The 16,854-nt window shown below is 34.8% G+C and overlaps 1 protein-coding gene across 3 annotated transcripts in view; it reads left to right on the forward strand.

Annotated features, from left to right (window-relative positions):
* Positions 1 to 16,854, forward strand: part of MNAT1 (MNAT1 component of CDK activating kinase) — a 233,937-nt gene that overhangs the window by 80,980 nt on the left and 136,103 nt on the right. For 2 of the 3 annotated variants that reach the window (XR_008199997.1, XM_052646731.1), the window contains exons 5-6: positions 2,631 to 2,771; positions 9,101 to 9,226. Coding sequence is in view for 1 of the 3 variants with exons in the window: in XM_052646731.1 (XP_052502691.1) it covers positions 2,631 to 2,771; positions 9,101 to 9,226 (267 nt within the window). In the remaining 2 variants the exon portion in view is untranslated. Of the gene's footprint in view, positions 1 to 2,630; positions 2,772 to 9,100; positions 9,227 to 15,017; positions 15,112 to 16,854 lie in introns of all 3 variants that reach the window. The other variant, XR_008199998.1, reaches the window with a different exon arrangement.

Consider the following 16,854-nt stretch of genomic DNA (forward strand, 5'->3'; position numbering starts at 1 on the left):
GCATTCCCACCAACAGTGTAGGAGGGTTCCCTTTTCTCCACACCCTCTCCAGCATTTATTGCTTGCAGATTTTTGGATCGCAGCCATTCTGACTGGTGTGAAGTGGTACCTCATTGTGGTTTTGATTTGCATTTCTCTGATAATGAGTGATGTTGAGCACCTTTTCATGTGTTTGTTAGCCATCCGTATGTCTTCTTTGGAGAAATGTCTATTTAGTTCTTTGGCCCATTTTTTGATTGGGTCATTTATTTTTCTGGAATTGAGCTGCATAAGTTGCTTGTATATTTTTGAGATTAGTTGTTTGTCAGTTGCTTCATTTGCTATTATTTTCTCCCATTCAGAAGGCTGTCTTTTCACCTTGCTTATATTTTCCTTTGTTGTGCAGAAGCTTTTAATTTTAATTAGATCCCATTTGTTTATTTTTGCTTTTATTTCCAGAATTCTGGGAGGTGGATCATAGAGGATCCTGCTGTGATTTATGTCTGAGAGTGTTTTGCCTATGTTCTCCTCTAGGAGTTTTATAGTTTCTGGTCTTACATTTAGATCTTTAATCCATTTTGAGTTTAACACTGTTTATAATAGCCAGGACATGGAAACAACCTAGATGTCCATCAGCAGAGGAATGGATAAGAAAGCAGTGGTACATATACACAATGGAGTATTACTCAGCCGTTAAAAAGAATTCATTTGAATCAGTTCTGATGAGATGGATGAAACTGGAGCCGATTATACAGAGTGAAGTAAGCCAGAAAGAAGAACACCAATACAGTATACTAACACATATATACGGAATTTAGAAAGATGGGAATGACGACCCTGTATGCAAGACAGGAGAAAAGACACAGCTGTGTATAGCGGACTTTTGGACTCAGAGGGAGAGGGAGAGGGTGGGATGATTTGGGAGAATGGCATTCTATCATGTATACTATCATGTAAGAATCGAATCGCCAGTCTATGTCTGATGCAGGATACAGCATGCTTGGGGTTGGTGCATGGGGATGACCGAGAGAGATGTTATGGGGAGGGAGGTGGGAGGGGGGGTTCATGTTTGGGAACACATGTAAGAATTAAAGATTTTAAAATTAAAAAATATATATATAGAAAATACATAAATAAAAAATAAAATTATAGGGGAGAAATGCTACTAGAACTTAGCAACTGACTTAATTTAAGGGGGATGGGGTTGAGGGAGAAAGAGTAATAAAGATGACTTTGAGGTTTCAACTTGAGTTGACTGAAAGATGGGTGTGCAATTAGCAGAAATCAGGAATACAGGAGGGTGATCAGCTTTGGGAAACCAAATGCTAAACTTAATTTTGGATATACTGAGTTTGAATTATAAGGGAAATATGTTTTCATTTGGGAAACTTGTTTATTTCTGGGAGTTTATCTAATTTGTGAATTGATATAATCTTAACAGATTAATAATATGTAAAGAGTATTTTACATAAAAATATACTTTTCTGTGAGGTCTCTGTTAATTCATGTTAGTGATTCTAAAACATACTCTCTTCCTCTATTCTGTATTTGCCTCAAGGTGCCATAAATTCTCAATATTATGTTGAATTTAAAAAAGGTATGGCATTGGCACCCCATTCCAGTACTTTGATGGAGGAGCCTGGTAGGCTGCGGTCCATGGGGTCGCTAAGAGTCAGATACGACTGAGTGACTTCACTTTCACTTTTCACTTTCATGCATTGGAGAAGGAAATGGCAACCCACTCCAGTGTTCTTGCCTGGAGAAATCCCAGGGACGGGGGAATCCTGGTGGGCTGCCGTCTGTGGGGTCGCACAGAGTCAGACACGACTGAAGTGACTTAGCAGCAGCATTGCAATTTTAAGAGCAACAGTCAGGATTTAAAATAAAGCCATTCAGGTATTACTATATTTCTCATTCATAAGACTTGAAGAACAGTATAATACTGCTTTTAAATAGGACTTAGGGTTGGAATAAATTTCAGAGTCTGGAAGTATTTGATATTTCTAAGGAACTTCATAAAAGGGAAGTAATGTAGGACTGTAGTTCAATCTCTCTATATATTAGCTTTGGATTTTGAATTTTTTAGTCCACAGAGAAGACCCTTGAAATTTCTATCCTTGTGTTAGAAAATAACTTCAGTTTTTCATAACTTACCTTAAATGAATGCTATTTGGAACTCAAGCATCAGAAAGACTTATTTTAACTTGGAATAAAGAAGTTAAGTACTATGATAACTTTTTCATTATCTTATGTATTTTGAAAATTGTTTCTGTTAAATGAACCAGTCTTTTATATGGAGTGTTTCAATTAACAGTTCTATATGGAGATGATCTCTTTGTTGTTGGGTTTTTGTTTTGCTTTCTTTGTTAAATTTCTTAAATAAAGTCTTCTTAAGCAGCTTCCACATTTCTGCAGCTGGAATAAGTGTACTTTGTTTAGATTTCATTTAGTGCTAGATGTCATTCTCTTTAATGGTAACATGTCTGCATGAAAGAAAACTAGTTCTTTTAAAGTGGAGCTGCTGCTGCATTATTAAACAATTAGTGACTAGTGCAATTTATGCTTCGAAAAAAGATAGTATGGAGTATGGTATAGACTTAGTTTTGGTTACTATATTTATTTCATGTCATATATGAATGTTACTGTTTTAGACTCGGGAACAGGAGGAATTGGAAGAAGCTTTAGAAGTAGAACGACAGGAAAATGAACAAAGAAGACTATTTATACAAAAAGAAGAACAAATGCAGCAGATTCTCAAAAGGAAGAATAAGCAGGCTTTTTTAGATGAACTGGTATGTATTAATGTTGATTGTGATAAAAACATTTGTCTTCAGGGTTTATCTTTCCTCTTATGCTGGGTGATGGTATTCAGTTGGCATTTCTATAGTTTGTGCTCATGTATTCACCTTCTAGCCCTTTATTTTATTTATTTATTTTAAATATTCGTTTATGTATTGGCTGTACTGCATGTTGGTTGCCTCATGTGGGCTTTCTCTAGTTCTGACAAGTGGAGGCTGCTCTTCATTGTGGTGCATGGGCTTCTCGTCGCAGTGGTTTCTCGTTGCATAGCACTGGCTCTAGGCTCGCAGGCTTCAGTAGTTGTGGCACATGGGCCTTCTTGTTCTGCAGCATGTCAGAGATTGAGCCCTTGTCCCTTGCATGGCAGGCAGATTCTTAATCACTCAACCTTCAAGGAAGCCCCTATTTATTTATTTTTTTAAATGTTAATATCCATTTTATTTTCAGATGACAGAGCAATACTATAATTAACATAAACCAGTTTACTATTAATAGAGTGTTGATGTGTTTCTAAGCTTACTGACTAAAACGTTTTCAGAGCACTTTTCTCCGGATTGATACTGATTTTCTAATAACTAGCTCATTTTCAAGTATTTTGGCTTCATGCTGAAGTTTTAGTGACTGGTTACTCTGTGAGAACTGTATTTTATATTTTTGCATGGGGAAAATACATTTGAAAGAAATGGTAATGTCTTGCAAGTTATTGGTGTTTTCTAGTTGTTAGTTACCAAAGTAGTCAACATTATTAGATAATAGCAGGGATTACAACCAAGGTTTATGAAATGTTTCATGGATTTGAGAATATTATTTGATGCTTATAAACCAATGTAATACTGATGAAATCGCAACATGGAAATTGTCCTTTCCAGTAAAGGCTTTTTACATTCTTCCTTTCCCCTTTCTAGCTACGTAATTAATTTCCATGTGTTGTTAACATACTTAACTCTTCAGTCTACTAGTTGCTATGCAGTTTGTTATTCTGTGACCAGGTGAATGTGTGTGTGTATATTTTTCTACTGTGCTTTTGCCCTGAAAGCATTTAAGCCATATAACCAGGAATAAAAAGAGAAAGCAAGATTATTTATGAGTTTGATGCAAAAGTATTTATGGTTTCAGACCATGAATTTTAAATCATTTTAACTAGGCTCAAACACATCTTTATTAATCAAAATATGAGCCATTACAATCAACACATTTTTGCCAACGAGAATTAAGTTTGTTTATCCCTGTAGCATAAAAATCCCTGCTTCAGGATTTGATGAACTCTTGGAAATCATTTTCTGCTTCCTGCTGGTTGTGGAAGTGTTTTTCCCTGCAAAAAATTGTCAAGATGTTTGAAGAAATTGTAGTCAGTTGGTGAGAGGTGAGGTGAATGTGGTGGACGAGGGAAAACTTTGTAGCCCAATTCGTTCAACTTTTGACACTTTGGTTGTATGATATGGTGGTGGGGTGTTGTGGTGGAGAATTGGACTCATTCTGTTGACCAATGCTGGCTGCAGGCATTGCAGTTTTTAGTGCATATCATCGATTTGCTCAACATACTTCTCTGATATAATGGTTTCACCAGGATTCAGAAAGCTGTAGTGAGTGGATCATACTGGCAGCAGACCTCCAGTGAACATGACCTTTTTTTGGTGCAAGTTTTGGCTTTGGGAAGTGCTTTGTAGCTGCTTCTTGGTCCAGCCGCTGAGCTGATCATCACTGGTTGTTGGATAAAATCCACTTTTCCTCTCACATCACAATCCAATGGAGAAATGGTTCATTGCTGTTGTGTAGAATAAGAGAAAATGACACGTCAAAATGACCATTTTTTTGATTTTTGGTCAGCTTATGAGACACTCACTTATCAAGCTTTTTCACCTTTCCAAATTACTTCAAATGCTGAACAACCATAGCATGGTCAACGTCGAGTTCTTTGGCAATGTCTCATGTAGTTATAAGAGGATCAGCTTTGATGATGCTCTCGGTTATTGTTAACTTCTGATAGGTGGCCACTGTACTCCTCATCTTCAAGTCTCTCCTCTCCTTTGCAAAACTTCTTGAACCACCACTACACTGTATATTTGTTAGCAGTTCCTGGGTCAGATGCGTTGTTAATGTTGCAAGTTGTCTCTGCTGCTTTACAACCCATTTTGAACTAAAATTAAAAAAGTTGCTCAAATTTTCTTTTTGTCTAATGTCATTTCTGTAGGCTAAAATAAATATAAAATAAACAGCAAGTAATGTGATTAGCAAAAAATATAAAGTGAGAAATGCACATTAAAATGATGTATAACATAACTAAATTTATTTAAAGATGTATTCCAGTATTAGACAACAAATTCAACAGTGTAAAACTGTTTTGCACCAACCTAATAAATTAGAAGTAGGTGAGAAAGTAAGGACCTTTAGTGAAGCTTAGACAGTAAATGCTTATCATAAACCCTATCTGCTTTGTATGAGTGGAGCATAAATTTGGTTCTAAAAATGAGGACAAGGAATTCCCTGGTGGTCTAAATGGTTAGGATTCGGCACTTTGAGTGTCATGGCCCCGGTTCAGTCCCTGATCAGGAACTGAGATCCCACAAACCACACAGTGTAGTCCAAAGCAAAAAAATGAAAATAGCAATGTATAGCATGGAGGATTTTTTTGTTGTTGTTAGTAACTTCCATTAATTTTTTTGAAACTATTAAGTGGAAGTTGTGGCTTTAACACTTGAAATGATACATATTGTGTTTTACATTTTTTGTGGACATGTCGCCTGTGAGACATTAAAAACTTTAAAGAATGAATTCATAAAGCTTCTTGTTACGGGTTTTTTTTTTTTCTAATGTTCTTTCTCTCATCATTTTATATAAAGAGGAACATGATTTTCTTTCCTTTGTACATTATTAATGCTTTCCTCTATATATTAATTCCAAATACTGAACTTAGATTTAAGACAAATACACATTCTAACTTTCTAAAAATGTTCCATTTATTATTAAGAATTTTTAGTTTTAATTTTGATATTAGCTAGTTTTGCACAGCAATTATTTTTGTGTATTCTTTTTATCTTTAGTCTTTTAGCATGAAATTTTGGTGCCTCATTGAGCTGTTTTTGGCTTTTGAGCTACAACTGCCAGTGTTGTACATTGCGTATAATCTGGAGTTAATATTGGTTTTTGTTAAGAACTGCCCTCCCCTTCCTGTTTTCCTCACCTGCAAGTCATTACTGTGCATACTTTCCTCACTATTTAGATCATGTAACATAGTGGTTAAATAATCTTTAACAATTTACTGTATTCATTAGAACAATTAATTACAACAGATTGATTTGAATACCAATTCAATTTGAATTTCTGGTTTTCATTTTCAAATTTATTTTTAAAGATTACTTTAATTTTTTAATATTTATTAAAATATTTTTGTTAAAATGTTAACATCCATTTCATCCTTGTTGACTAATTGAAAGAATTCATTAACTTTCTTTTTATTTTCCTGAATTTTATTAAGTATGTAAAAGAATGCATTGTATTTTTTCTATGTATGTTCATATGTTAAATTTTATTTAGAAAGACTGCATTATAAATATATCTAGTAGCTTAAATCTTAAAATGATTCTCTGGATCTAATTTAGACAACTAGTACAAGTACTCCTTATTAGTTTTTCTTCTCCTGTTTTTGGTCCTTATGCTAAAAGTCACTTTTTAACCTTTTTAAAAAGTATTGGCATTACATTATACTCTATGTGACAAAATTTTAATGTTACGGTCTTAATCTTTATGACTTAAAATGTTGCCTAAAAAGTTCATTTATTTAATCCTAACTGTAAATTCAGGTGGTTTTTTTTTTTTTTTTCCCCTAAAAGCTATTTGAAAAAAGATTTTTAAACAGGTCCTGACTTATTAAATATTTTTATATTCCTGTTAGAAAATTTTCTTCAGATTATGTCTTAAATTTTGCTAGGGCTAATATTGTCAAATGCAGTAGCTCATTTTTATTAGAATATTGTTTGCCAGATGGCTTGCTCAAAGTCAGTTAAAATAATCTTTCAAATGGTCATTATAAAGCTTTTAATAAGTATTACAGGTAGTCTTAATTAGAATTTCTTTAAATATTGAGCATTGTACCTTCAGGCTATTAAATAGCTTAGGGAACCTTTCAGGGTAAAAATGGAAAGCTAAGAATGAAATATTGGGTTGGCCAAAAAGTTCATTTGGGTTTTTCCATAAGATACTGCAGGAGAGCCCGAACAAACGTTTTGGCCAACCCAATAACTTGAGAGGCTGAATCTGCATTCTCTGTATTCCTAAGAGCATGTATGTTTCTCATAATTTATTTTACTCTATAGATTTTGTTGATGTGCAGACTCCTACTTATTTCTTTCTTAACATTTATAAGATTTTCAGATTCCAAAGTTTTGATTGCTAAAGTAGAGTATTAGCAGATTTGAAGTAAATTATATTGCCTTTGTATCAAAATTAGTTTTAGATTTCTAGAATACTTATTTTTATTAAATTTCAGCTGTTTTACCAATACATTTTAATATTCTGGTTCTTTTATAGGAAAGTGAAACCAGAATTAAAACAGGCATAGTATTGATTAGCAACTTTTTTTGAAGTGCACATATTGTTTTGCTTTTATGTAAGAACTTTTACTTTTTAGAGTAAGTACTAGGTATGGAATTTGAATTCACTTAGAGTATTAATTAGGAAGCAATGATTTAGCTTTTTAGCCAAGAAAATTTATTTTTCTTCTATTAGTTTTTACATGTGAAAAGATAGTAAGAGATTTTAAAAGATACTTTGGGCCACTGCCCATTTAAAATGTCCTTTAAGTTGACATTTTATTACAAAATTCCTAATGGAAATCTCAAATAGCTGCAGGAATTCACAGTAATGCCATACTTCCCAAGCCACCAGGAAAGTCCTAATACTATGATTAATGTATTACTAATGCTTTGTTGTAGAATATATGAGAGGTATTCAAGTATATTCTTCTAGAATTTTATTCATTCTCCTTCATTATTGCTAAAACCAAGTCTCAAGAATTTTGCTGTTTAATAAAGTTCTGCATTATAAATAAAATTTATGTTTTTCCATTTACTTTTGAAAGTTTTCACCTTTAAAACATTTGCTTTTGCAAACCACTTCTGTTGCAAAGTTTTGAAAAACAGATTTATTCTAGGATGATGCTGTTGAAATAATTGGCTTGTTATTTGAATTTCTTCTGTGCTATAACCTTTAAACAAGTCTTTTAAATATATTCGTTAGCCATATGTGTGCCCCCAAATATTAAGTTGTTGGATTTGGAAAGAAAATAGGTTCTACTATATCTTCGCTTTTATATTACAGAATGTTTAACAACATAGTTTTTTCAGGATTAAACTCTGGGTAGTTACTATTTTAAAAATCTGTTAGACCATTTGATGACTTTATTTTCATAGGTCACTTTGGTATAGGAGATAGAAATGTATTTGTACCTTTCTCTCTGTTTACTGATACAGAGAGCAGTGTGTCTCTTTGTGTATGATCTCCTTCCTTCCTGGTTTCCTTCTGCATGTGTTTCTGTGTTCTTATTTAACTGACATCTCAGAAGGGAAAATGCCTTGGATACATTTAGTTTAGATCTTAGCTGTGTAGCACTTTAAACATGTAAGAAGACTTCATTTTAAATAGGATAAATAACATTTATGTATAAGAGTTAGTTATTTGATGATGTTATTAATATGTGTGTATGCAGATTTGTATAGATAGTGGCCCTGTTTTAGTGTCAATATAAGATATTAAACATGTTTACTATTATTTTGCTAATTAAAAAATTTAGACTTAATTTATAAAAGTGAGTAATAAAGGAGAAAATAAATGTACTTTTGGTTGTACTTAACAATCATTCCATTGTACAGAAAACAGAACAAGGATCATTTCCAAACTGCCTCAGGTGAAATCTAATGGGAAACAATTCCAAGCCAGTCTGAATTCACTGGTTAAAAGAATGTGTCTTAGATAAACATCTGATCTAGGTTATAGTACTTTGTACTACTCTCTTTGTGATTAGCTTCTAATTTTTTTTATTTTAATAAATATATGGTTGGTTTCACTAGATGAAATAAGACCCTATTATATTGTCTTTAATGTGGATTTTATAAAAATCCATTTTTGTAGGTTATTTTGATTTATGAGTCTAAAACAGCCTTTTCTTATTATGGAATGTTAAAGTTTTTTGTAAAGTGTTCTCCATAAAGTGAATATTTAGGTTGACATCAAGTGCTTATGGAAAGGCATAATTTAGAATAAAAGACTGGTTGCTCTTTAGTTTTTTCTTTTTAACTTTCACACTGCTCTTTAACTTCTCTTACAGGAGAGTTCTGATCTCCCCGTTGCTCTGCTTCTGGCTCAGCATAAAGATAGATCTACCCAATTGGAAATGCAAATTGAAAAACCTAAACCTGTAAAACCAGGGACATTTTCCACAGGCATCAAAATGGTAAGCAATATTTTATTGTTTATTAGGAACATATATGTCAAGTATTATACTTTATAACTTTATATTGATTTTTACAGATAAACTGGAAGATTCAACTATTTAAGATGTATCTGATCTAGGCTGCATGACTAGAAATAAAAATACATGCAGTATAAGAAGAAAGTGAAAAATAGTAATTTACGGAGTATGCAACACAGTTTTGTTCTATATGATATTGAATTTGCATGTGTTTTATTATTCTGTGTAAGTTTTTAAGCTTGTGGTATAGAAAAACATTTCTTAAAATGCAGACTTCTGGTTTCTGGTATGGCATGTGAGAAGCTTGGAAACTGCCATTCCAACCTGACAACAAATAAAACTTAAAACCCACTGAAAAATCAACAATTTTTTTTTAGTACAGAGAGGTCACAAAGCAAGCCACTGCCCTTAAAATTGAAGAGACTAATAGAGACTGCAGTGAATCACAGCTCACCAGAACAGCAGCCTTGCTGGGAACCAGTGCTGGTGTAGGGAAACCTGAGTTGGTTCACAAATTACTGAAGGCTCAGTATGGGCAACTGTAAGAGTTAAAAACTCCAGGGGAAATGAATCATCAGAGGCCCCACACTTTTTGTGAGTCTTACCTGTTGTGTCTCAACCAGATTCTCTCAGTGTATATCAGAAAAATCCCCTCATGCTTTTGACAGATGAAGGAAAAGAGGGGAACCATTTTAAGATGTGCCAGAACATTCTGTTCTTCCTAACAAGATTTGCCCTCTAGGATAAACTATTTTACCAGAGTCTAACTGAATTTTATCAGAGCCTAGCAGGATGGCATCACCGACTCGATGGACGTGAGTTTGAGTGAACTCAAGGAGATGGTAATGGGCAAGGAGGCCTGGCGTGCTGCAATTCATGGGGTCGCAGAGTCGGACATGACTGAGCGACTGAACTGAACTGAACTGAACTGATGTGGGTGAAGGGAAATACCCAACTATAACTGCTCCAGTCTTAAATGTTGAAGAAGGGAAATATACAACTTCAGTTCACTCTAACCATCCTGCCCCACCTGATGGCAGGGAGATTAAGAAGTGTGTGTGAAGTTCACAGTCCAGGATCATAGGCTTTCTAAAAGACTGAGACCTTATTATAGGACTAGGATCTATCATTCTTGATACTGTCAGTTCAGTTCAGTCGCTCAGCCGTGTCCGACTCTTTGCGACCCCATGAATCGCAGCATGCCTGGCCTCCCTGTCTATCACCAACTCCCGGAGTTCACTCAGACTCACATCCATTGAGTCAGTGATGCCATCCAGCCATCTCATCCTCTGTTGTCCCCTTCTCCTCCTGTCCCCCATCCCTCCCAGCATCAAAGTCTTTTCCAATGACTCAACTCTTTGCATGAGGTGGCCAAAGTACTGGAGTTTCAGCTTTAGCATCATTGCTTCCAAAGAACACCCAGGACTGATCTTCTTTAGAATGGACTGGTTGGATCTCCTTGTAGTCCAAGGGACTCTCAAGAGTCTTCTCCAACACCATAGTTCAAAAGCGTCAATTCTTCAGCGCTCAGCTTTCTTCACAGTCCAACTCTCACATCCATACATGACCACTGCAAAAACCATAGCCTTGACTAGATGGACCTTTGTTGGCAAAGTAATGTCTCTGCTTTTTAATATGCTGTCTAGGTTGGTCATAACTTTCCTTCCAAGGAGTAAGTGTCTTTTAATTTCATGGCTGCAGTCATCATCTGCAGTGATTTTGGAGCCCCTCAAAATAAAATCTGACAGTTTCCACTGTTTCCCCATCTATTTGCCATGAAGTGATGGGTCCAGATGCCATGATCTTCGTTTTCTGAATGTTGAGCTTTAAGCCAACTTTTTCACTCTCCTCTTTCACTTTCATCAAGAGGCTTTTTAGTTCCTCTTCACTTTCTGCCATAGAGGTGGTGTCATCTGCATATTCGTGACATTGTACAGGAGACAGGGATCAAGACCATCCCCATGGAAAAGAAATGCAAGAAAGCAAAATGGCTGTCTGGGGAGGCCTTAAAAATAGCTGTGGAAAGAAGAGAAACGGAAAACAAAGGAGAAAAGGAAAGATGCAAGCATCTGAATGCAGAGTTGCTCAGTTGTGTCCAACACTTTGCGACCCCATGGACTGCAGCATGCCAGGCCTCCCTGTCTATTCACCAACTCCTGGAGCCTGCTCAAACTCATGTTCATTGAGTCAGTAATGCCATCCAACCATCTCACCCTCTGTTGTCCCTTCTGCTCCTGCCTTCAGTCTTTCCCATCATCAGGGTCTTTTCCAATGAGTGCGTTCTTCGCATCAGGTGGCCAGAGTTTCAGCTTCAGCATCAGTCCTTCCAATGAATATTCAGGACTGATTTCCTTTAGAATGAACTAGTTGGATCTCCTTGCAGTCCAAGGGACTCTCAAGTCTTCTCCAACACCACAGTTCAAAAGCATCAGTTCTTCAGCGCTCAACTTTCTTTGTGGTCCAACTTTTACACCCATACATGACTACTGGAAGAACTATAGCCTTGACTAGATGGACCTTTGTTGGTAAAGTAATGTCTCTGCTTTTTAATATGCTGACTAGGTTTGTCATAGTTTTTCTTCCATGGAGCAAACCGGGACCGGATGCCATTATCTTAGTTTTCTGAATGTTGAGCTTTAAGCCAACTTTTTCACTGTTACTTTACATATCTAAAGACCTGTTTACAACAGTTTGTTTTACCCAGTGTGTCATGTCTGGCTGTCAAGGAAAAAAAAAAGATTGCAAGATACACTAAAAGGCAGAAGACACAGTTGGAAGAGACAGAGCAAGCATGAGAATTAGATATGACAGGGGAGTTGGAATTATCAGACTGGGAATTTGAAACAACTGTGATTAATATGCTAAGAGTGCTAATGGATAAAGTAGATAACATGCAAGAACAGGTGGGCAATATAAGCAGAGAGATGGAAATTCTAAGAAAGAACTGAAAGTAAATGCTAGAGAAAAAAGAAACTCTAACAGAAGTAAAGAGTGCTTTTGATGGCTTCTTAGTAGATTGGACATGCATGAGGAAAGAGTCTTTGAGCAAGAGGATATATCAGTAGAATTCTTGAAAACTGGAAACCAAAGAGAAAAAGCCCAGGGGGAATAAAAGCCCAGAACAGAATATTGCAAGGACTGTGGGTTGACGACAAAAGGTACAACACAAGCATTCTGGCAATACCAGAGAAGAGAGAGAGGAACCGAAGACATATTTGAAACTATAACAACTGAGAATTTTCCTACATCAACATCAGATACCAAACCAAAGACTCAGAGAGCTCAGAGAACATCAAGTAGGATAAATGGCAAAAAAAAAAAAAAAAATCCTTATACCTAGGGATATGATTTTCAAATTATAGAAAATTGAAGATAAAGGGAAAAAAAACTCCTGAGGAAGCTCCTCCTATAGAGGAGCAAAGATATATCTGGCTTTTCCTCAGAAATCATGCAAACAAGAGAGTGGAATGAAATATTTAAGGTATTGAGAGAAAAAAGCCACCAGCCTAGAATAATGTACTGTGTAAAATTATACTTTAAAAGTAAAGGAGAAATAAAGATCATCAGAGAAAAATAGAGAATTTTTTGCCAGTGGATCATTTTTGCAAGAAATGTTAAAAAAGGTTCTTTAGAGGCCAGGAGGATGCTATAGATGAGAAATCCAGAAGAAAAAGCATTGCAGAAGAAAAGAATGAAGATAAAATAAAACTTTTATTTTTCTTGTGGTTAATTGCTCTAACAGATAAGTTTAAAATAATAGTAACACTTTGACTATGTTTGCTTATGTTTGTATATGTGTATATATGCATGTATACTTGTTCACACACATGTCTTTATATATAAGTGAAATGAATGACAGTGATGATACAAGGGATGGGAGGAAGCAATTAGAATTATTTTGTTAGTATAAGGTACTCACACTAACCATGTTTCTACTACTCAGCTATTGTTTTTGAGTTTTAAAATTGCCTACTTTGTCATATGTTTGCCAGCTAATTAGATTTATAAACACCTTGAGGACAGAAGTTGTATATTTTAACTTTGTTTTGTATAATTGTGGTTATGTGGGCACCTGAAAAATAGAAAATATTCATGATCTATTTTAAGCTTACAAATGTAGGAAGTTTGAGCATATCTTTACATAATGTAGGGGGGCTTCCCTAGTGGCTCAGAGGATAAAGCATCTGCCTGCAATGTAGGAGATCCGAGTTCGATCCCTGGGTTGGGAAGATCCCCTGGAGAAGGAAATGGCAACCCACTTGAGTACTCTTGCCTGGAAAATTCCATTGACTGAGGAGGTTGGTAGGCTACAGTCCATGGGGTCGCAAAGAGTCAGACACGACTGAGTGACTTCAGTATGATTATTTGGATGATTAAAATATGTATATAAAATACTAAACCAAGTGCAACAGTCATTTTACAAGTAATGCTTTTTGTTGTTATTATAATTTAAATGTCTAAGTGAATTATAATCTCTTTACATTATATAATTAAGTAATATATATTTTTAGGATTCTTGAATTTTGGGGAATTTTATGATAAATTTGGCATATTGATATCCTGGAAATCTGTGGCATTGCTTTGACCATAGTATTTTGTTCTACAGTTTTTTGCAATTTATTTTTTAAATTTACATACAACAAAGGTCATTCTTTGTGATGTATAGGATCTTGCCAGATGCAGAACAGTATAGCGATCGTAAAATCATAATGTAGAGCAGTTCCATCACTCCTCAAAATTCTTTCATGCGAGTTGTTTCCTTAGTTATTATTATCAACCAGACTGCTGTAAGTATTTGCTTACAGTTGTGTAGGCAAGTTTTAATTTGTTGTGGGTAAATACTACTAAGAAGGAGATTGATGATTTATATATGAGAAAGATATATTTAGCTTTGTAAAAAATTTCCAAACTGTTTTTTAAAGTGTCTGTGTCAGTTTGCATTCCTGTCAACATTGAGTATCCAGTTGCTGTGCATCCTCAGCATTAAGAATTTTAGTATTTTAGGCATTCTAAACAGGTGTATAGTGGTATCTCATGGTTTTTAATTTGCATTTCCCTGATGACTAATGTTGTTGAGCACCTTTTTGTGTGCTTACATTTCATTTGACCTTAGTATTTAGCTTAATATATTAGATATCTTTCCAGATAGTGTTGTGACCTTGTTATTTATTTTCTTTCTTCTTCCCTTCCTCTCTTTTTTACAACCTTTTGTTTGGTGAAATGTAATGCAAATATACAGAAGTGCACAGAACCAAACCATATAGCTTAGTGAATTATTACAAAGTGAATATCTGTGTAACCATCACATGGCTAAAAGAAAAAAGTATTCTAAATGCTTTTGGAGTCCTCCTCATGACTTCTTACATCTAGCCTGCACCCCACACCTTTCCCCCAAAATAGGCACTCTTGTCTTCTATGGCAGTCCCTATCTAGCTCTTTTAAATAACTTTAACATCTAAGCATGTATGCCTTAACCTGATTAATGTTTTGCTTGTCCATCTTATATTTGTGGGATTCATCCATGTTTTTGTATATAGATGTAGTTTTTTTTTTTTTTTTTCCACTTTTCATTGCTGGGTAATGTTTCATAGGAGGACTATACTGTATCCATTCTACTGTTGAAGGATGTTTAGGTTGTTTTGAGTTTCAGTATTATACATTATGCTAACATTTTTATATATATTTCCCCGTGCACATGTACAGACATTTCTTGGTGGCTATTCACCTAAGAGTAGAATTACTTGGTCATGGTGATTATGTATGTTAATTTTAGGAGATACTGCCAAAACATTTTCCAAAGTGGCTTTTACCAATCGTACTTCTACCAACACTTGTGCCTTTCTGTTTTTTCCACTGTAATCATTCTGGTGAGTATTTATGCTTTGTGATTTTAATCTATACTTTATTTCACTGATCACTAATGAGATTGAGCATTGACTCTCCTATTTTGTGAAATAACACGTCTCTTGCTGATATGTCTAAGTTCTTTTTATGTTGTGGATCTGTTAGTCATGTATTTTAAATAATTTTGTCACTTTGTATTATTTTTCCACACTTAAGGGTTTGTTTTGAACTCTGTTGTTTAATTTTGTATTATCCATCTGAAATTGGTTGTTTTTTTTGTATGGTGGGAGGGAGGTTACTTTAATGCTTTTTGAGATTAAAATAACTTAAGTATGTGATGGAATACTTATTATTACTGCTTATTATTTAGCAAAATTTGGCATTCGGTTCAAGGACATGGTGAAAATTTTAAACGAAAGTTTTTATGTGGATTGATGATATTACTGAATGTGGAGATTGATATGTAATATAGATGAAAATCTAAATGTTTATGAAGTTAAGAGTTTGCACTTTTTGGTAGAATCATTCCTAAAATGCAGGGTGAAAGTAATATTTATTGAGCACCTATATCCCAGGAGTTGATTTCATTGAACAGACGTTGGCAAGGATCCCAACATTGCTTAAGACTTTATGACCTGTGATAGTTTTCTTTTAATAAAAAGTAGCATGTTTTTGTTTTTATATCTCCATGAGATAGATGATATTTCTATTTTTGCAGATCTGCAAACTGAGTCTCAGAGAGGTTAGATCACGTATAAAAGATGGCACTGAAACTCATTCTTTTTCTTTTGTACCTTATTTAATTAATGAAAATGCTCAAAATACAAAACATAAATTCTTCCTCATTTGAGGATAGCTAGGATTTCAGTTATTGCTTCTTGTAGCGGACTGATTGTATGGAGGGTACCTAAGGGACAGGAGCCAGAGCAATGGCCTTTTCTTTTCCTGAGCTACTGTACTTAAAGAAAAGTCAAACACAAGACAACAAACGAAGTCAGATTTGCTGAACTTGGAGGGGGTCCAAGGAAGACATATAAATGTAATTAAGGTTTTTGGAAATAAAGCCTTTGCCATGTGACTGAGAAGACAGGATTTATTTATTTAGTAAACCTAGAGAAATATGAAGGGTTAAAAATTGGCATAAAATAATTAGTATGAAATGAGGATTTAATTATTATGTATTGAAATATGTAGAGTTGAGATTGAATATGTTTTGGTTAGGAGTGTTCACAGAGTGGTTGGATTTTTTGAATTTTATTTCCTAGAATTTAAACTCTCAGTGAGTGGAAAATGTTGGGGTAGAGTATTAGAAGAATTATTTATATATAATTTTAACTTGAATATCTAGGAGAGTTCCACTTAGTCACTGTTTTATATGTGAATAGGAGAAACTTTAATTTGTATTTATTTTGTCTTCTCTGTGGAGATAGTTCTTTGCACTCCTAAAGTAGGAATTGTAACTTTGTTTCTCAGTCGTTTGCTAGTTGCTGCTGCTGCTGCTGCTGCTAAGTCGCTTCAGTTGTGTCTGACTCTGTGTGACCCCATAGACGGCAGCCCACCAGGCTCCCCCGTCCCTGGGATTCTCTAGGCAAGTTATTTTAAGCTAATTGGTTCAAATTCCAACAATATAATTTTAGTACCTCTGTTTCTTTTTTATTTTACAAATAATTCTGATTATATTTTCCCCTAAAGAGTAGATGTGGTTACCATTATTACATCATTCCTGTTTGAGGCAGTGAAGAGATCTCAAAGTAATAGTTTTTCCT

The sequence above is a fragment of the Budorcas taxicolor genome, chromosome 10 (genome assembly GCF_023091745.1).
Source record: "Budorcas taxicolor isolate Tak-1 chromosome 10, Takin1.1, whole genome shotgun sequence".
Lineage (NCBI taxonomy): Eukaryota > Metazoa > Chordata > Mammalia > Artiodactyla > Bovidae > Budorcas > Budorcas taxicolor.